The sequence below is a fragment of the Medicago truncatula genome, chromosome 7 (assembly GCF_003473485.1).
Source record: "Medicago truncatula cultivar Jemalong A17 chromosome 7, MtrunA17r5.0-ANR, whole genome shotgun sequence".
Lineage (NCBI taxonomy): Eukaryota > Viridiplantae > Streptophyta > Magnoliopsida > Fabales > Fabaceae > Medicago > Medicago truncatula.
In genome coordinates, this window is record NC_053048.1 from 11,842,775 (window position 1) to 11,864,064 (window position 21,290).

At 35.4% G+C, this 21,290-nt stretch overlaps 2 protein-coding genes and 1 long non-coding RNA gene across 5 annotated transcripts; 1 reads left to right on the forward strand and 2 right to left on the reverse strand.

The window, feature by feature from the left end:
- Positions 1 to 1,690: 1,690 nt before the first annotated feature.
- LOC11442542 (uncharacterized) lies at positions 1,691 to 13,401 on the forward strand. Of its 3 annotated transcripts, none has more exons than XM_024770709.2 (8): positions 1,691 to 1,851; positions 2,341 to 2,487; positions 9,089 to 9,435; positions 9,961 to 10,161; positions 11,661 to 11,750; positions 11,845 to 11,903; positions 12,417 to 12,567; positions 12,834 to 13,401. In XM_024770709.2, the coding sequence occupies exons 1-8, from the start codon at positions 1,842 to 1,844 to the stop codon at positions 12,915 to 12,917; spliced, it is 1,089 nt and encodes a 362-aa protein (XP_024626477.1). In that variant the 5' UTR covers positions 1,691 to 1,841; the 3' UTR covers positions 12,918 to 13,401. The 3 variants fall into 3 exon arrangements, with proteins under 3 accessions (XP_024626477.1, XP_024626478.1, XP_013448064.1); XM_024770710.2 differs by having other exon boundaries at positions 11,691 to 11,750; XM_013592610.3 differs by lacking the exon at positions 2,341 to 2,487 and having other exon boundaries at positions 1,693 to 1,851.
- Positions 13,402 to 13,677: 276 nt separating this feature from the next.
- On the reverse strand, positions 13,678 to 15,557 carry LOC11435542 (uncharacterized). The gene is made up of 2 exons (XM_003622265.4): positions 14,885 to 15,557; positions 13,678 to 14,293 (listed from the first exon to the last, which is right to left on the reverse strand). Exons 1-2 carry the CDS (start codon positions 15,419 to 15,421, stop codon positions 13,976 to 13,978), a joined length of 855 nt encoding a protein of 284 aa, XP_003622313.2. The 5' UTR covers positions 15,422 to 15,557; the 3' UTR covers positions 13,678 to 13,975.
- A 2,088-nt stretch (positions 15,558 to 17,645) lies between these two features.
- On the reverse strand, positions 17,646 to 19,086 carry LOC11439945 (uncharacterized). The gene is made up of 3 exons (XR_003006933.2): positions 18,926 to 19,086; positions 18,700 to 18,810; positions 17,646 to 17,958 (listed from the first exon to the last, which is right to left on the reverse strand). It is a non-coding gene; the product is annotated as an uncharacterized lncRNA (long non-coding RNA).
- Positions 19,087 to 21,290: the final 2,204 nt, after the last annotated feature.

Here is a 21,290-nt window from a genome sequence, read left to right on the forward strand (position 1 = left end):
TCTAAATAATTCGTTGGGCTTCAGTAACAAAGCAGATCGGTTCAGCTTAATCTGCAAAACAAGAATTAGAAACAAATCTGGAAAGTCCTAAAATGTCGGAACATTTATAGGATCGTTCCAAACAATATTAAATATTTGCTAAAATATATGTAATCATCATTTTCATCAAAAGTGTCATCCTAGTGTGTCTGGTCAAGAGATGTCACTAATCAATCATTTCAAGTGGCAAGTTCTACAAACGAACAACCTGTAATCCTCATTTTTCATCAAAAGTGTCATCCTAGTGTGTGTGGTCAAGAGATGTCACCAACCAAACATATTTCAAGTGGCAAGTTCTACAAACGAACAGCTTGCAAATACCCTTTATTTTCATCATTGTGTCAAGTGGCAAGTTCTAAAAATGAACAGCTTGCAGATAACTTTTTACCTTTATCATATGCCAAGTGGCAAGTTCTTCAAATGAACAGCTTGCAAATACCCTTTATTTTCATCATTGTGCCAAGTGGCAAGTTCTAGAAACGAACAACTTGCAAATCCCTTTTACTTCTTATCTTGTGCCAAGCGGCAAGTTCTACAAACGAATAGCTTGCAAACACCTTTTATCGTTCATTGTGTTCCAAGTGGCAAGTTCTACAAATGAACAGCTTGCAAATACCTTTTTATCTCCCTCATTGTGTCAAGTGGCAAGTTCTACAAACGAACAACTTGGAAACACCTTTTACTTTCATCACATTTCAAGTGGCAGGTTATCCATACGAACAACTTGCAAATACATTCAATTTTCATCTAAAGTGTCATCCCAAGTGTGTCTGGCCACGAGATATCACTAAACATGTCATTTGTCCACCTACAACTATTTATACCAATAGTAGGACAATGTCTCTTTTATTTTCGTCCACATACAACTATTTATAACAATAACGGGACAATGTCTCTTTCATTTTGTCCACCTATAACTATTTATACCAATAGTAGGACAATGTCTGTTTTTTCATCTTACCGCATACATCTATCAATACCGATAGTAGGTAATACATGTCTTTTGTCCACATACAACTATTTGTACCAATAGTAGGACAATGTCTCTTTCGTTTTCTTCCACATACAACTATTTATACCAATAGTAGGACAATGTCTCTTTCATTTTCGTCCACATACAGCTATTTACACCAATAGCGGGACAATGTCTTTTTCATTTTTGTCCACCAACAACTATTTATACACTACAACATTTTTTTACCTTAGGCAACAAAACTTTAGGCTAGGGACGAAAAACCGTGACCTTATGGGTGTATAGGAGACGGATTTTCATGTATTGACAAGTTTCTATATTTTGTTTGATGCCTTAAGAAAATCTGTTGCCTATTCATTTTAATTCACGATTCTTTAGGCATGGAAATAACATAGTCGTGACCAATTGTCTAGAGGCAACGACTATTATTCGTTGATATTTAAATTTGAATCAAAATCCGTCGCGCTTTCTTATTTAAAAAGATGCGAATAGTAAACCCTTACCTATGCTTTGGCCACGGATTTTAAATATTTTAAGCCACAGGCTGTTAGTTTTTGCAATCCATGGCCTAAACTATTTCATAGCCCGTGAAATCTCCCTCCCTTTTTTAGATTTTTTTTTTCTTCTTAAGACCCTCTCTCTATTTTTATATTATATTTAATAATAATAATAACAAACATTAAAAAAGAAAATACATAACACTTCATCATAAACCCCAGCTCTCGTCTTCACTCACAGCTCGCGTACTCTCGTCTTCTCTCTCTTAAAATCTCGTTCTTCACCCTCCAATCATGAATTTTCACTAATCTCAGCCATCTCTTGGATCACCATGAATCCAGGTCTCTCTCTCTCTCTCTCTCTCTCAAATTTAAGGGTTTTTTAATTTAGGATTTTTTAATTTGGGACTAATTTGGGATTTTAAGATTATTAATTGAGTTTTTTTTTGTGATTTTGATTAAAGGGTTGTTGGATTGGATTTTTTCTTCAATCAAACGCCATTGATTCCTCTAAAAAATGAAGAAAAAAAAAAACTGAAACAAAGCTTTTTGTTTTTGTGTCTGTGTTCCTGTGGATTTGTCCTAAAGAGGGTTACTTCCAACCACCTGATCTTGATTCCTTGTTTGTTTATGTAGCCAGAAAAGAAGCTTGTGCCTAAAAAGTTTCAATCTTTTTGGGTTTCATCATTTCTTGTTTTGTTTCATATCAGTCCTTTCTATTTGCGGTTTTTTTAGGAGTTGTGAAGAGTGTTTGTTTGTTTGTTTTATAGATTTAATTTAATTATATATAAGAATAATTGTGTTTGGTGTTATGGGCTCTGTTGTCAATAGCGGCGGAACGCCGCGCGATCGCGGCGCGGAGCGGCCAAAAACAACAAAGCGCGACACAGTGCTTCAACGCGGAGCGTTTGGAGAAAGCGGATGAAGCGGGCGCAATTGCGGGCTTGCGAATGAAGCGGGCGCTTTTGACAACCCTGTGTAAAATACTAGATTTCCCTTCATTTAAAACCGTTTTAAGGGTCATTTTTGTAATTTTTAAAACCCTAACTATTACTCTTCTCCACAGAACCAAATACACAGCCACAGACTCAACTTCTTCTTCGTTCCAACAAAAAAAATTCATCTCCTCGTCTCATCATCTCAGAACCCATCTTTGTTCTCCTCTCTTCATCTCTAGATTTCAGAATTTGTTAATTTGTCAATTTGTTACTTGTTAATTGTTAATTTGTCAATTTGTTAATTGGGAGGATGAACTTGTTAATTGTTAATGTTTTGCAGTTTTGTTACTTTAAGCTTTAGAGGCTTAAAGTGTCGGTTTCCTTGAATTTTATTAGTATTTTTTGCAAATATGTTTTATGTTTTGCTTAAGACTTATGACTTTTATTTCAAATTAGGAATACTTCATGAATTTTGAGTAATGTTTAAGGTATTTTAGTAATTTTTTTAACAGTATAGTATTTTAATATTAAATATATTAGTGTCCGCGTCACCGAAATAGCGCCCGTTACGCGCCCGCACCTCGCGCCGCGTCACTAACACTGACATGACACCTATGATAACACTGAATAATATCGTTTTTTCAAATTATTATCAGCATGATAGTGTTCAGAGTAAAGTTCGGATCAAAAGAGATTGTTTTAAAGATTGGTCTAGGTGTAAAAATGTCGAAACTTGGGATAAATATAAGATAGCTAGGAAAGAGGCTAAGAAGGCGGTGAGCGAAGCGAGAACTCAAGCTTTTGAAGGATTATACCAATCTTTAGGTACCAAGGAGGGAGAGAAATCTATATATAAGCTTGCTAAGGGACGAAAAAGAAAGACAAGAGATTTGGACCAAGTAAAGTGTATTAAGGATGAAGAGGGTAGAGTTCTGGTTCAGGAAAGAGATATTAAGGGTAGATGGAAGAAGTATTTTCACAACCTATTTAATGAAGGATATGAGATCTTACCAGACTCTAATATGTTAGACATCGGAGAGGAGGACCGAAACTATAATTATTATCGTCGGATTCAAGAGCACGAGGTTAGAGAAGCGTTGAAAAGGATGAGTAGTGGCAAGGCAGTTGGGCCGGACAACATCCCTACGAAGTGTGGAAGAGTCTTGGCGATAGAGGGATTGTGTGACTCACAAACCTTTTTAACGAGACTATGAGGACGAAGAAAATGCCGGACGAGTGGAGAAGAAGCACTTTAATTCCAATCTATAAAAACAAGGGGGATATACAAAATTGCGCGAATTATAGGGGAATTAAGCTAATGAGTCATACCATGAAGTTATGGGAAAGGGTGATCGAAAGAAGACTAAGAAAGGAGACTCGAGTTACGGATAACCAATTTGGTTTTATGGCTTGGAGGTCGACTATGGAAGCAATCTGCTTACTTCGACGCGTGATGGAGCGATATCGGACGAATAAAAAAGACTTGTGAATTGGATGATCGGGCCGAGGGCTGCCCCCTCTTCCCCTCACTCTCCTTTCCCTAAGATTAACCTTGAGTCATCAAAGCCTTTCTGACTCGGCCTGGCCCGGTCGCCCGCGCTACAAAAGGTAGTTTACTTGCTTACTCGTTAGAGTAGGGGTCGCGAGAGAGCATAGCGTACCGCCCTGCCATAGTAGCGAGTCTGTTTATAGTTGCAAACTTCAGGAAAAAACTTCGAATTGGGAGGGCGATCCTCCCAATGAACTGACGCACTTAGTTTTCATTGATTTGGAAAAGGCGTATGATAGAGTACCGAGAGAGATTTTGTGACAAGCCCTGGAGAAGAAAGGGGTTAGGATTGCCTATATTAGGGCTATCAAGGATATGTATGAGGGAGCTTCGACTAGTGTGAGGACGCAGGATGAGACTACCGAAGATTTTCCCATAACAATAGGATTGCACCAAGGGTCAACCCTAAGTCCTTATCTTTTTACTTTAGTTTTGGATGTATTGACGGAACACATCCAAGAGTTAGCACCGAGATGTATGCTTTTTGCAGATGATGTAGTCTTGGTGGGTGAGTCGAGGGAGGAAGTGAACGGGAGGCTAGAGACCTGGAGGCAAGTCTTAGAAGCGTATGGATTCCGCTTGAGTAGAAGCAAGACGGAGACGGAGTATATGAAATGTAACTTCAGCGGAAAGGAGAAGTAGGTCTACCTTGGAGGTGAAAGTTGAAGATCATATCATACCCCAAGTTAGACGGTTTAAATATCTTGGGTCCTTCGTACAAAATGATGGAGAAATAGAAGCAGATGTAAGCCATCGTATTCAAGCTGGGTGGTTGAAATGGAGAAGAGCCTCAGGTGTTTTGTGCGATAAAAAAGTACCACTTAAGTTGAAAGGAAAGTTCTATCGGACAACAGTTCGACCGGCGTTGTTGTATGGTACGGAGTGTTGGACGGTTAAGAGTCAACATGAGAATCAAGTAAGTGTAGCAGAGATGAGGATGTTGCGTTGGATGAGTGGTAAGACTAGACAGGATAAGATTAGGAATGACACCATTTGAGAGAGAGTGGGGGTAGCACCTATAGTAGAAAAGTTGGTAGAAAATACGGTTAGATGGTTTGGGCATGTAGAGAGAAGACCCGTAGATGCCATGGTAAGAAGAGTAGATCAAATGGAGGAGAGTCAAGTTAAAAGAGGTAGAGGAAGACCTAGGAAAACTATTAGAGAAACCATTAGAAAGGATTTAGAGGTCAATGAGTTGGATCCAAATTTGGTGTATGATAGAACACTATGGCGTCATTTGATCCATGTAGCCGACCCCACTTAGTGGGATAAGGCTTGGTTGTTGTTGTTGTATCAGTGTGCGTGTCAATGTTAGTGTCGTATTCGGTGTCTGTGTCCATGCTTCATAGGTTAGGGGGTAATAGAAATCATTCTTTTGTACTTGTTGAAGGCATGAAATCAGATTGTGTTTTCTAGATTAGAAGAGGGAAATTAAGTCAGCTAAAGTGGGTGGATTTTTCAGCTGTTTTGTTCGGCTGATAGGAATCTGTTAAGAGTTGGCAGGGCTGGTAGGACAGTTGTTCTTGGCTTGCTGTGGGTTGTGTTGCCTGTCGTATTATTGATGTTGTGCTGCAGTATTTAGTAGGTTGGAATCTGCAGCATTTTTTTCCTTCTGTGTTCTGCCTTGTTTGGCTACTGGTGTGGTTTGATCAGTTTTTGGGTTGATCTGTAGTGAGGTAGGGGTATGCTTGGTTATAGTAAGTATACTTCGGCCTTACTATTTGATGCCATTTGGTTTTTGGGTTGACATCTTCCGTTTTTTGTTGTCTAATTATGAAAGGAGCATGCTATTATAGGTGGTTGATGATTATTTAACTTTGTTATTACTACTTTCACATCTTTAGGTTGGAAACAAAGATAATGATGAAGATGTTGGTTGATTTTGTTAAATTTAAATGTATTTTTGATGTTAAGTTTTAAAAAGTTGCGATTTTAGTTCGATACAACATAACAATTTTGACACCAAATTTACCCAAAAAAAAAATCAATTTTGACCCTCTACCTTTTTAAAAATTTACGTTTTTGCAAAATTAGGATGTCAAAATTGCTAATTGTTCCTTTGGTCTCCGACTTTTATTGATTTTGTTTCTTTCTTTTGCGGGTTGAGGTTCGGTCCCCTTGTCAGTTTTTTTCTCTCTTTTTTTAATAAATTTTTGGAGCTTGGTGGCATATGATGGAGGTGATTTTGGGTTGCCAACCTAGTTGATATGTCTTGTCCCCTCCTGATGTTCTCCATTGCTTGTGATTCAGTGAAAAAATGATAAGTTCTTAAATTGATGGTTAAGATCAAAATATTGCATTTTCTCTTTGGAATTGTCAGATCTCAAATTGATGGTTGAGATCCTAATACCGCATTTTCTTTTTATGTTATTACATAGATAAACACAATATATATTGTGTATCTCGGATAACATAAAAAAAAAGGTGAAAAATGAAATCCATTTTTATTTGTATCCATTTTTCTTCTTTTCCCGCGATGCGGGCCACAAACCCGACGCGAAAGATCTGGATTTCCGGAAAACGAAACACAAAAACGGGTCACGAACCGACCCGCGAACCTGGTTTCTGGGTTTCAACACTAACTCGTCTGGATCTACGATACCAATGCGTTTACGTTTTTCAACTACGATCCAATCCGCGACCACCAAAAACCGATTTCGACGACTTTCCGGCACGGCACGGCGATGGGATGTGAGTTCGTGAACTCGGACGATCCTACGAGTTGGATTGTGAGTTTGTCTACCTTGCTCTCAATGATGCATCCATGTATCTTCACTTAACCCTTCCATGGTCTTCTTAGAGCTTAATTTCCACCCATCAGGTTTGCTCCAATGCCCTGGCCTAGGGCTGACAATGAACCGATACAACTCGAATAAAGTTCGGAACTCGACTCGGTAATTAGTTCGTTGAACTTGGTTCATGAACCAAACGAGCCGAACTTGAGCTAAAGATTAAGTTCGTTAACTAAATGAGTTGACCTTGAGTTATATATAGTTCGACTTGTTTGGTTCACGAACTGACTCGATTATATATATATATATATATATATATATATATATATATATATATAGACACACACAAAGCTAGGTAATAGTATTTAACTAATAGTAAAATATAATAGAAACAATATAAAACAACAATGGTAACAGAGTGGACCTGGATAGTTTATGTTGCTTGTAGTGCCATGGTGTTTTAGCAAAGCTGCACTACTTTTTTGTCCGACATCAAAAATATTTGAGATAGTTACAACAATACTTGTCTATAAAAGAAGCGGCTTTGCTACTCTTTGATATGAAGGTGGGCAATCTATTCTTTCACGGTTGTGGAATGGCTGTAGTCCTCTTTGCTTTAGTTTTTTATTTTTTTTTATTTTTTAAATATTAATAGGTTTAAAATATGCAATTTTTTAAATAAAAAAATAAATTTTAAAATTATGTGATTCGAGTAAATGAACCTAACGAGCCGAACCGAGTTGCTCGTGAACTTTAAACGAGCCGAAATCGAGCCCAAAAAAAGGTTCGTTTTGAACTCGAGTTTCGAGCTGAACCAATTCTTATCGAGTCGAGTCGTCGAGTCAAGCTCAGACAAGTTCGACTCGACTCATTTCCAGCCCTAGGCCTTACTTTGCCGGAAGCTGGAGCTTCTATGTACCTTAATGACATATTCTTTATCCCTCCATGCCCCTACCTGCAATGCTGCCTTCTCCAACCTCCCTTTCTAATGCCACCTCTATTCCATCACATCCTTATACCAATTATGGAATGCTTCCTTTGGGACCAGTGTTTATGGCATTAACAGGCTTCCCATCTCTTCTCTCAATTTTGAGGTAACTTATGGAAACCTCTCGGTCAATCCCTTGACTATCATTTTCTCAAGGCATTTGGTTGCTCCTTCCCTTTATTATGGCCATATAACAGGCACAAACTTCAACTCAGACCCTAGGATTGTGTATTCTTGGGCTGTTCCACACTAGGGATATAGGTGCCTTGCCTCAGATGGTTGTATCTATATCTCCAAGGATGTCACCTTTGATGAACACCGATTCCTTAATCCCAATTTATTTAGCTCCTCCTCTCAATAGAAAATTACCCTTGTCCTCTTCTTATACTCCTACATCTATAACAATTATCCCTCAGTCATCTAATCCTGCCTTTCCTCAGCCTTTCACACCCTCTACTACCGGTTCCTTCCACTCTATTGCAGTCCAGCTTTAGTGTGCTGATGTAATGACCAAACCCCTCTATCCTTCCGGTTCATAAAATTTTAGGGGGGTATATTTGATCAGGTTTCTTATTGATCAAAGTTACAACTTACGAGGAATGTGAAGAGTTGAAACAACATTGAAGAGAAGCTACTGGAAAATGAAAGTTATGCTTCATGGCATTTGATGAGAGGCCTACCTTGTTAAAATTAATCCTATATTTCTTAATATTATTTTCTAAGTTTAAAACGGAAAACTGCTGGCATTACATCTATTCCTCTCTTGATGCCTGTGTGTGTGTGTGCGCATCGCACACATAGTTAAGGTGTCATAGCTTTCTTATCATGTGAATTTTCACCACAAGTGTGCCTTTTTATTTTTGGGAAACGCTAAAGATTGCCCTTAGGGCACTTGTTAAAGAAATTAAAACAGAAATATTCTCTTGGGAAATGGTGAGAAAGCGAATATTCAAAAATTTGAATGTTTAAAAGTTGTTGTTTTCAATGTTAATAAATTTCTACTTTTTGCTTTCTTAAGAAGTGCCCCTAAGGGCACTTGTTAGCAAGACCCTTTATTGTCAATTTATAATTTTACATCCCAAGAAAAAAAATGATTATCATTATTAGTGATAACTGACCGTAATGGGTGTTGGCCCAGACCTGAGGTGGCTGGCTGTTCTTCAGAATAGAAAATAGTTTTACAGGAGATGATAATTTGTGAACATTTCTTGTAACAATTAATTATGTAAACTTTTCTTTTCTCTTCTATAAACGTTTCTTTCCTCTATCGAAATTTAGTTTAGTTTCCTCTCATGTGTGTTTGAAGCGTTTTCATCATCCAATATTTATTTATATCTATTGATTTCAAGTTTATTTTTTGTGTTCAATGCAGATATTGTTTGTTGTGCTTCAAAATTTGCCATGTCAAAAGCCTCTGGGAGATTGGTTCCTTTGGATAAATATGAAAGAGTTGGGCCAGATTTCTTTGGCTATTATTCGTCTGAAGTAGTAAATCTATTATCACAAGATGAGGATGTTTTGCCAGTTTCTACCCAATTATCTGAGCTACCACATAATAAATGTGGTGAGGGAGGAAAGAATCTTGTTAATCACAGTTATAATTTTACCGGTCCATTGTATAGTGATGGTGTTGGAGCTGGGCTATCGGACTTCGAAAAGGACAGATTAAAATCACTGCTCAGACAGAGTGCATTTACTCTTTCATCAGAAGTTGCTGAGGTATGTCATGCATCTTGGTCCTGTTTGGTTGTTGCTAAATGTTGGATCTGTCAACATAGTGTGGTAACTACATTTGTCATTTGTGAAATAGAATCATGGGGGTATAGCCTTTGTACCCTTCAACAGTGTGAAAAATTATTACTGATATGCACTTCCTTGTTTCTGTCGTCTATTTCCCATCAAATCATTTATTAAGCTCGAACTTTCCCAAGATAGTGAACTGTCATAAGAAAATTGCATTATATTGATCAACAAGCTTATAATACTTCGCCACCGATTCCCCTCCCTGACTTTGGTTCCTTCACCTTGAAAACCAAAAAAATTACATTCCATTGATGGATAATTGAATCATGTAACTACTAGATATGAATATTTGATTTCTAATATAAATCAATCATAATGCCTTCTTTATTTAAAACTTATGCCCGTTCTTAGGTGCTTCAATCGGCACACGACATACTTTGCTGTCTTGAGGAGTTAATTTATGGAATTTAGACATGTTGTTGACTGTAAACACAAAATCAGGTGGCGGACCCTGTTTTCGCTATGTTCAATTTGCAATCTGGGATAAGAAGCAAAACACATTCGTTGAGTCTTACAACTATGACGTCTGATGATGTACTGCAAATTCCATGTAAAAAGCAAAAGGTGTCTTCACAATCTCCTTCAGCAAGGTCTGGCCTTCTTGCAGAAACTAGTGATGCCAATCCCCAAAGCAGTATGGAGGTATATTTTTTATCAAAAGATTTGATCTGATTTTATACCCCTCCCCTAAAATTGTAATTAAATCTTTACTGATCAAGTATTTTGCTGCATATATACATGCTCTTCTAAAATGGCATTGATAATCTTTTCTTGAAATGATTTGATACTCACAAATTGGTACTCGTACTGCTACCCCAGTACTTTTAACCTCCTAACTGACTTTGTTCAGTTAGTTACAAGTAACTCTGATTAGGTAAACTACCTCTAGTTAACTAGGTAACTGAATAACAGATTTGGAATCTGTTAAAATCTGTTATTCAGTTTCAGTGTAGTTACTGCATGGTATACTGCAGGCAATGTAGTCAGGATCGAGATCCTACGTAGGTTCGGTCGGCCGATGAAGGAACGTAAACACGAGGGACGGTTCGTAAGAACCCACTCAAGGGAAAAATTGTAGTTTCACATACACACAATCATAAAAATTATAATACAGCAAAATATATCATAAATCATAATCATCATTACTCAAATTCATAACAACAAAGATGAGAGTTTATAAAGTAACTTAAAATCCAAAATAGGTAGCAAATAAGTACTCAAAATACAAGTTCGTAAGCACCAATAAAAAGAAACTACCAAGTTCAAAATAAGTTTCTCAAAAGACAATCCATAGAAAAGGAAAACGAGTTACGGAGGAGAAAAGGAAAACGAAAACAGACATGGTTCTCGGTTAAGGTTTCAGCTGTGAATGGAAGAAAGGGAACAGAGCGCGTTCTGCCGTTTCTGGGTTAGGGTTTTTCGTGAAGGGGGGAAGAGAAAGAATGAAAATTGGGTCAGAACTATTATATATGAAACCGGGTTTTAATTTCAACCCGTCCCGGTTCGCAAGCCCAAACCAATTTTTTACAGCCCAGCTCGTTTTTTGCTTACGTTCCTGCTACAGGAACTCAATCCTGACCAAAAAAATGGCAAAAACAACGCACATCAAGGTCGTAGCTCGTTTGGGTGGGGAAAGCATGTAAGATCGTGCGATCCTACAAGCTGGGACTCGATCCTGGCTACCTTGACTTGCAGGTATTCTATTAGAAATCACCTAGGTGTTGATTTGCTTTTGTCAGAAATCTTGGAGGCATGGTGGGATACACCACAATGGTGTAGCTTGAGAGGAAGTGGAAGAAATTTAGAGTTGGGCATATTCTAACTGTCACTTAATAACAACTACTAACAGCTTATAGAACCTTCTAGTATAAGCTACTAGAAGATACGTGAGCTTGGGCAAACTAAAACTGAAAGCATTTACTGCAAGATATCAAATACAACAAAAATGTAGAACAAGTAAACTTAACTAATATCGACACTTTGACACGTAAAAAATATCTCATAAGAAATAAAATACTGGTAGGAGATATTTAGAACTATGGTTGTGTTTCTAATGTATGTAAGTTACAATATGCGTGTAAATGTGCTTAAAATGGCAACAAAATGGTGTTCATTCCTCATCCCTTCTTTGTAATTTTTAGGTGAGGAATGATATTCAGTTCCTTTTGCAGAATGATAGTGTGGAGGTCGAGGAGATGATGAAGAAATATTCTGAAGAACTCACTGGAACAGTAATTTTCTTAATCTTCTACATTTAAAGTTATGATTATAATTTTTATATATGAAATTATGTGTATCTGAATGGTGTTTTATGTTGTCTATTAGCTAGGGTATATGGAACAGCGACTTGAGTTGCTTCTTGATGCAGTGATGTCAAAGTGCAGGTATGTTGTGATAATCTTATGTGGATATAGGCTATAGAGTAAGTAATCAATTGTTTCATTAAAGCCATACATTTATATTAATATATGTCATTCATATGAAATAATGTTGGTTACACAAACTCAAGATCCTTATATAACTTGATCATTAAGATATAAGCTATAACTAACAAGATAAGTTAGAATGAAGTGATAAGCTGAAAGTTTGAACTTTAAATTACAAGGATCATTGCAAATTAGGCAACATCAAGTGTGTATGTTAGGATATCTGCTAAATAATCCCCAACTGCAATAGTTGTCAAATCAGTGGTTTTCGGCAGTGGTCAATGACCAAAGCGCCTGGCTCAGATGGCACAATCAAGTCCGGTGGTATTGGTGGTTGTCATGTTGGAGAACCAAACCTACACAGCCTAAAAAGAGTTCCTAGCCTACGTTAATTTTGTCTTTCAAGTATATTATAATTTAGGAGTTTCTTGCATTAGTTTAACATTCCGAGTTTCTGACACCTATTTACAGGTCAATGACTCTTGTTGAGAAACAAGAGCTACAGAAATTAATTCAGAAGCTACCTGCTGGAAATCTTGACCGTGTGGTGGAGATAATCTGTCGAAGTAGGCCAATAGAAGAACAAAATTGTGACAAAATATTTGTTGATTTGGAAAAAGAGGTAATACTCTAATTAAGGATATGTTGTCTGAACTTTGATTAGCATTTTTAAATTTGTTGTCTAATTTGATACTCCCTCCATCCCATATTATAATTTGTTAATATGGGGAGTAGAGAGTAATTTAGGCAAGTATACAATTTTTATTTTTATTTTAAATCTATGATATTGATTGTATTTTTTAATTCGTAAGGAAAAAAATCCTTAAAACTTAGAACGGAGGGACACAAAATTTCAGCATTATAAGATATGATGCTGGTTTTCTGCAGGATAATGCTACACTCTGGAGACTCTATTACTATGTCGAAGCTGTTGAGAAAGCCAAAAGTCTTGCTGCTAGGAGTAAGGCTTAGTTTCATAGGCAGTCATTAAATGCCTGGAAAAAGCTTGGACAGTATTTCTAGTTCGTCCAATCCGAAACCATCAATAGATTTATCTCATCTTCCTAACTGAAAGTGTTGCAGATTCTAAAAGTGATGACCTGTACACTGTGAAAGCTAGAACTACCAATACATATTGTGATAGCAGAGGCTACTGATACAATAAAGCATCTACCTGATCGGCAAGGACTACACCCCCACAGAAAAACCCCTACGGAACTGTAAATTTCGAGAAATTAGTCTCAGTGTATCGCCTTAAATTGTAGGATTAAGATTTTAAATCATACAAAAGTTGTATAATGAACTGATGGCAACACTCCAGTATTTATTTTTTTAGTTAGTTCATAGTAGTTAGATGTACATTTTCTATATGATGTTCTTTCTATAACATTTTTCTAAAAGCTTCTAAACCTCTCCAACGGTAGTTGATTCATTTGGCAATGATATTTGTTTTTCTAAAGCAATGTTGTGTTTAAGATTTATGGATAAAAAAAATTAGGCATTAAAGTATTGTCCTTGTGTAAATTTATCTAGTTCAAACAAAGAACAAAACTATACTTACCTCATGGCCGAACTTCGGATTACCAGAGCCCTTTTCTCTTGGAAACCGGAGGGTTAACACCCAAAAAAAAAAAAGAACAAGCTAATTAAGTTATGGTAGGCAAATGGTGAAATAAAAAAGCCATAGAGTATAATTGAGTCACACAATTAGCTTTGAAGAGAATGAGAAAAATGAAGGTTTGTTAACCAGATGTCCATTTCTATTACCATTTTTCATAGGCTAGATAGCATATTGTTAATACAAGTGTTTTGAACATAATTTCATCCTCAAGAGTGAGTAGTGACTAATAACAACGTACTCTCTCTCCGGTCACTATTATAAGTAAAAGTTGATTTTTTAGGTTCATTCATTAAATTATGTATGTGAACTATATATAGACTACATACATCATTTATTGAATGAATCTAAAAAGTGAACTTTTGTTTATAATAGTGACCGACCAGAGGGAGTAGTACATTTTTAACCCAATTTAATCATCGTGTATTGGTTTAAAATTCCTATAAGCAATAACTGCATAGAAAGGATCTGACGCTGAAAATAATCCAAAGAGCTTCATGACCCAGCTAAGTGGTTGTGACTTGTCATCAATGGTAGTTGGAAGTTTTCTAACCACCTCTGCCTCTGTGAAACCTTCCACTGATTGGAAGTACTGAACCACAAGTCGAACCCTACTATAAGTAGTCCCTTCTCTCCATGCACTTATGGCTTTCTCATAAAACATTCTGTTGCTAAAACTTACTATAAACACCCCTCCTGGTTTTAGCAACCTAAACACCTCTGCAAATACCTGTGAATTATCTTTATTAGTAAATATTAAGAAACTCATAAATTATTGTGGAAGTTTCAAAGTAAATTAATTAATAGCAGTTTTAAAAAATTATTTCCAGGCGCAATCAAGACCGCGACATCAAATTGTTTATGTTTTTGCGACAAAGCAACTGTGGTTGAGGTCACATGAGAGTGAGACACGTTTGATCAGACTAAATTGTCATTTTGGTTCATATTTATGTATGATGCGATGTTATTACAATCAAAATATACTGAAATTACAAAAATATCCATGAGTGTGTCTTTTGCTAGTAATATCATGGACTAAACTGACTAACAGAAGACATGTTTGTGGACCAAACTGGCCAATGAAAAACACGTCAAAAAGAAAGACTTCAGGATACTTTTATAATTTTGATACATTCAAGGTCTATATTATTGAAAATGCTTGAAACATTCAAGACCGACTATTTACTCCTTCGATTAACTGTTTGAAATTTCTCTATAGTTTTAGTAACCTACCAAAACCTAAGAAAAAGTAACATTGAGATTTGAGATTGACAATAGATAAGGTTTGGAAAATTATATGATGTCATAGAATATATCTGACCTTCTCTGGTTGTTGGAGATACTGCACACTAACAGTGCACAAAACTGCATCAAAAGTGCAACTTTCAAATTCAAACTGTTGATCTTTGTTAAGATCCTTTATGACAAAGTAATCCAACCTTGGATTCTTTGCAAGTTCTTGTGCATTCATCCCATGCCCTACCACTCTTTTGTATTTTACATCATTTGGTAGATGACTAACCCAAGAACTCATGAGATCAAGAATCTCCATGTCAGGTCTCAACCTTTCTCTGTAAAGATTTGTTAGTGTTGAAATGAATCCATCATCAACATGAGTCACAAGGCGTGGATATGCATAAAACTCTTTATCTTGGATAAGGTTCAATTTGGTTCTACCTTCTTGTGTAAGAACAAAACGTTTAATTTTACCAACTGAAGAAGATTGTTGATTGGTTTGGCTGTTTTCATTTAATGTGCAAACTATTTTGGTTGGAGTTTTGATATGAGGTGTGTAGATGGCATGTAGATTGGTTTGCATTGTTGGAGTTGGATTGGGTGAAAAGTGGATATGATACATATGAATGAATTAAAATTATCAAATTAAAAATCTAATTTTGTATACTATATGAATTGTTGGGGGATAAGCAATCAATGGTTGTGAGATGATATAGAGGTTTAGTAGTTTTTGTAGCTGAAATGAAATTAAAGGCATCTTTTGGTTCGGCCACAATGTATCGTGATTCGGTCATAATGTATGGTGAGTAATGATATTTGTATAATTATTTTTTGTTATTTATTGAAACAACCTTTTTTTTTTGTCATTTATTGAAACAACCTTTTCTATTTTTTTATTGGTCAATAACAATATAGAAAGTAAGAATACAAGGAGAGAATGAGAGATAAAATTGTTCAAAAATTATCATAAAATTTTTGTACAAATATCATTTATCATATATTTATATTTATATTTTTTGGTCAATAAGCAGTAATTCCATTCATGGATAGCTAAAAAGCTTATGCACTACCAAAAAAAAAGACGTACTACCAAAAAAAAACTTATGATTACACCATATACAAAAAGGAGTAATTATTGGTTGACACACTTTTTTCAATACCATTGTTATACACTTGCCTATGTGCAAGGCATCTCTGTAATTTTGTTATAAAGCAAGAAGTAAAACTCTGTTCTCATTTTCTCTGAACTCTCTTCCTTCTCCAACCCCCCTCTTGACACCGCCACCATTTCCTTGCCTTGTCACCGTTGTCGCCCCTCTCCTTGTTTGCCTTCATCCTTTGCTTTGACTCTCTCTCCCCCCCTCTCTCTCTCTCAATCAAAAAAAGAAACTCCACTTCCAACCACCCTTGCTTTCTCTTTCTCCCCCTTCCCTCCACCGTCTCTATTATGATTTCACTGTTGTCTCCTCCAAAACGCCAACACCAACTATAGTTTGGTATATCATGAAGTAGATATAATAGTCACAAGAAGGAGAAGACTGAATTGTGACCCTTTTATAATTATAATCATGTACCTAAAAAAAATACTTCTCAAGTTGAAACATGGAAGAGCAAAGTTAAAACAGACTTCAGAACGTTCTGAAGTGTTAGTGCAAAATAGAATATCAAAGATAAATAATTTGTGTGTGATGAGTATACCGTAAATGAAGAGTATAGGGATAGAATATAAGAACACACAGGAATTATAGTGGTTCATCCAATGTGGACTAGTCCACTCTTCACAACTGTGAGAGTGTTCCACTCTAATGCTTGAGACAACTTTCTCAACTCCTGCACCTTACAACTTTGTTCCCTTGGAACGATTACAAATTGTATTCTCTAAGCCTCAACAGGCTCACAACTTTCTTTGCAAAGTCACACAAGACTTTACAACTTTCTACTCAACTAATACTTCAATACTCTTAAAGCTAGATGAGAGTTTCTCTTTCCAAATGATTAGGAAGTTTGAATGAATTTGGACAAGAAAAGGAAAAGGATAAAATTATCTTTAAGAAGATAAGAGAATGTTGTTACACACTCTTTAAAATTTTAGGAATCTTTAAAGTTGATTTATGTAATAAGTTTTGCTATGAAGTTTTAAATACTTTTAATAAGTTATTTAAGTCTGCTTGTTAGTTGTATGCTTCATTGTTGAGTCTTCTTCCCCTTTTATAGAGTTTCTTAACCTTGTGTAGTTGTTAGGACGTGTGCAATAGACTTGTGCAATGTGTCCTGGTACTTAGCAACTTTTGCTAAAAAGTCTTGATCAACATTCAAAACTTCATAATGTTTATGGGTTCATAAGATGAACTTTAGAATGTTCATATATGTTTATCAGTATAAACTTTAGAATGTTCCTGAGTTAATCATGTATGAATTTCATATGAATTTCTTGGTTTATTCATGAGTCTTGTTCTTCGTGTGAACTTTAGAAAGTTCATGAACCCATGCATTTGCAGATTTACCTTGGAACTGTCACTTCAATGTCCATGCTTTAGGGGATTTTGCTAGTCTTTTACTCTACCAGCTCCCATATGTTCATGTGGTGGCACAAGTCTTATGAGAGGACGAGAGAAAGAGACGATGGTCGACGAAGTAGACGACAATGAATAGAAATCGGAGCAAATGAAGAGTGATCGGAGACGGCTGAGGGTTAGAGAAGAAAGAAGCATGAGAGAGAATAACAATGTTGTCTATTTTTCCTTTTTTATTTATTTTTGTCCTGTTTTCTTTTTTGTTGAGTTGGCATCTTTTTAATATTAATTTTTACAAGTGGAGGGTGTAAAAGAGAGGGATGGCACATGAGGTTGTTCACGTATCACTTCTGTATAAAAAACTGTAAAGTACAAAATTACTGCAAAACCTACATTACATCACTTTAACACAAAATTTTTCCCTGACTTATACATCGAACATATCATGGTGGTAACATAACCTAAGTAAAAATAAATACCCACAAGAATACAATAAACCATTACAATACAGCAAACTAAACATAAAATCCAAATAAAAGGACAGCAAAGCACCAATGAAGCTGACAAAGGAGAGACAACACTAGAAGGTGAAAGTCATATAATTAAGCCTCAGACTAGCATCAAACTCCTTCTAAAAATGAGCAACCTGCAAAATTGATATTAGGCAGGAAAGTCAGCTCACATACAAACAACAATCAAGTGGATCTTTTAAACAAAACCACTAGAAAAGCTAGTAAAACAAAACACTTAAATAAACACAACCATATTTAAGACAAATATGAACAACCAAATTTAACATGTATTAAATCAAGTTGCTTGGGCTCCAGTGGCAAGGAACTCCTTCCAAGGACGTATTCGGGGAATATCGGATTCGATTCTCTGGGGAACAACACTTAACCAGTGCACATGACTCTACACACGAGCTAGATTAGTCTTTGATGGATCGGAAACCAGTGCAAAAGAAAAAAAAAATTAACATGTATTACTTCATTATTTTCTACAAGCAAATCACTGAAAAATTTTGTTGTGACTTAAGGCCTACTTAAAATAAATGTTTTTTTATAACTATATATCTTAGGCATACAAAAGAGAAAAATTATACAGTACACTAATTATAACTTTTTCACATTTTATTACTTTCAAGTTGTTACTCTCTAAATAAATCATAAATAGCGTTGTTTAAGCATACAATACATACAGAGGAAACTTATTAAAAAAAAATACATATAGAGGAAAAAATATCGTTAATAAATTAGTTAATTTTTTTCATGATGCATTAGAGAACTAGGAATGATCTGAATGTTAATTAGTCAAGGATTTATGATACAATTGACTCTGATGATTTTTTAATTGTATGCTTTAGACATAATAGATAAATAAATTTTACCTTATTCGCGAACTCTATAACAAGACCCTCTAATGCACTTCATTTTTTTTTCCGCCGGCAATCGATATTTTTTATAACAATCAAGTTCAGTGACACACTCTGTTGTAAGCCCTTAAAAAGAAAACATACTTCATTGTAATGTAAAATAAGAATAAATAAATAAATACTAATAATAAGGAGTGTGTAATTTTATATGTGATGAAGAAAAAAATTAGAATGAACTCACCCCAACTCCAACTGTCAACTACAACAATAAACATGAAAACAAGAAGGATCATTGCATAAATAAAATTGTGAATTTCAACCATTTTTTCCCTTCACATTTTCATATAATGAATACAAATTTGTTTGGTTACTTTATATTTAAAAAAAAAAAAACATGCTATGTTTACTTCAATCAAACAATTTTTAATAATTATGTTGTTACAGGAATTATTTGATTTAAAATAAAATAATGATTAAATGTATTGATGCATAATATTTGCCCCTTTAGCTCATAGAATAGACCTCGTATAAACATATTGCTTGTAATTAGATTCTATTCTTCTTTACCAACCTTTAATATATTTTTTTATTTCTTATTTAGCCTTTCATAATAGATAGTGGACAATCAACAGTATATTATGTTGGTGTATGTAACATCCCTTAGAGTTTTCCTGCAAATCTAGAGTTTATGATGTTGTGTAATTGTTGACTAAATTTGATAAGTGCATCAAACTGTTTTCAAGTAATAAATTGATAAGTAAGATCGTCTTCAAAGAGATTGTTGTTTCAACGAGGCAACTAGTTAAATTTATTAAAACAGTAAATAAAAAGCAATTGAATTAAATAAATAAAATAAAATTGGGGAAGTTTGCAAGTTTGATTTGATTGCGCAAAGAAGTAGTGATTCATCAACCTGGCATGATTGTAGATTTTTTAGCGGTGGTTAAGATTCTTCGAATTCCCTCTACTTCCTTGATGGATTAAAGACAAGTAAACATTCAGTTATGAGATAAAGGCTATATTTAAGTGAGGAATTCTTGGGATTGTTACGTCCCTTCAGTTGTCAAGTTGCACTTGCTTGTCTCAATAATGTTATACATCCAATATGGTATAAGGTCGTCAATCCTATATGGGTCATGTTGAAACAAAATGGGTTTTGTACGATGTCTCTGATGTTTTGATGATAATTAGGTATTAAAGAACAATTAGATATGCTAATTTGTGTTAAAGTATGCAGGAGCATAGATTAAATTTTATCAAGTTCTGAACATATATAAGAGCATATAAAGAAAGATCAACCATAAGTCAATTTTTGGACCAGAAGAGGAGTTGCCCTCGGAGGCTGCTGAAGATCAGACTCTGAAGCATCACCATCTGAAGACTTCAGACTCTAGAAGTCCAAGGCTCTGAAGACTCGGATGACATGTCAGCTTTGTCTTCTTCGAAAGAAGTGTCCCTTTCAGCATCTGACACAGTACAATTTGTCTTCTTCTAAATCATGTGTTAAGTCAAATTCAAGGACAAAAGGAATGAAACCTATAATTCCAATTGAAGCAAAGGAATTTCGAGTATGTTTTTAACGACATTAACCATATCAAGAAATATTCCAACGTCCAGAATTTAAGCTTATCAAGAAATATCTTATGTGTTGGCACCTTTCTAATGTCTCTCATATCCATCACTATTTAAGGACCTGAAGACTTGAATGAAGTTATAAGACTCTTCATATTTTGAAAGTGTCATTACTCGGTCAAAACTAAAGCGCATTTGAACTTAGAATTTCTTACAAACTTTATATCTTATAAATTCTTAAGTCTTAAAGTCTACTCTATTTCGTATTTGTTTACATCTTTGATTGTATATCAAGCGTAAAACCAAACAATCTTTTATTGATTAAGTTAGATTGTGACAAGTCTCTTTAAGTTGTGATTAAGTTAGACCACTCTTAGTTTGTAAGAGAAACTAGTATAAATTGTCATCTCTCTCTCTCTCCCTCCCTCCCTCTCTCTCTCTATCTCTCTCAGTTTTGATTTTAACCACTGCATTCAAAACTCTATATCATACTTTAAATTTCAGACTTTGAACAGTAAAACACTTAGACAAAGTTAAAAAAAAAATAAAAAAAATAAAAACACAATTCGACCCCCCAACTTATCTTGTGTTTTTCTCACCTTCATTTGGTATCAGAGCATGGTATGTGCTCAGCCACTTAATTGTGTCACAAAAAAAATCCAAAGAAAAAAACATGTGTGCTGATTCTGGTACTGGTTTTGGTACTCGTGGTTGTGGTGCTCAAATACAGTATGATTACAACAACACTTCTACCTCTTAGAAGAATACTTGTTCTGTCAGACCTCCATCCTTTAATGGAGATGTTGCTTAATTCTCATGGTGGAAGAGTAAGTTGTACAATCACAACATAGGAGTTAATGATGAATTGTGGGACATCATTGAAGATGATGTTGGATTTATTGTTATTCTGAAGGTACGGTAGTGGAAAGAAAGAGTCTCATTGAGGCTTAGAGGAAGATCTACATAAAACATCATAGAGTGCGTTGTGTTTTGGTTGAAGCTTTGCCTCACTCAAAGTATACCAAAATAGTTGA

Excerpts from the sequence above, each read along its gene's own strand:
- LOC11442542 (XM_024770709.2), top strand. Across the intron at positions 11,751-11,844 it reads CTGAAGAACTCACTGGAACA|CTAGGGTATATGGAACAGCG; the intron begins GTAATTTTCTTA and ends GTTGTCTATTAG. Across the intron at positions 11,904-12,416 it reads GCAGTGATGTCAAAGTGCAG|GTCAATGACTCTTGTTGAGA; the intron begins GTATGTTGTGAT and ends ACCTATTTACAG.
- LOC11435542 (XM_003622265.4), bottom strand. The coding sequence starts at position 15,421 with ATGTATCATATCCACTTTTCACCCAATCCAACTCCAACAATGCAAACC. Across the intron at positions 14,294-14,884 it reads ATCTCCAACAACCAGAGAAG|GTATTTGCAGAGGTGTTTAG; the intron begins GTCAGATATATT and ends GATAATTCACAG.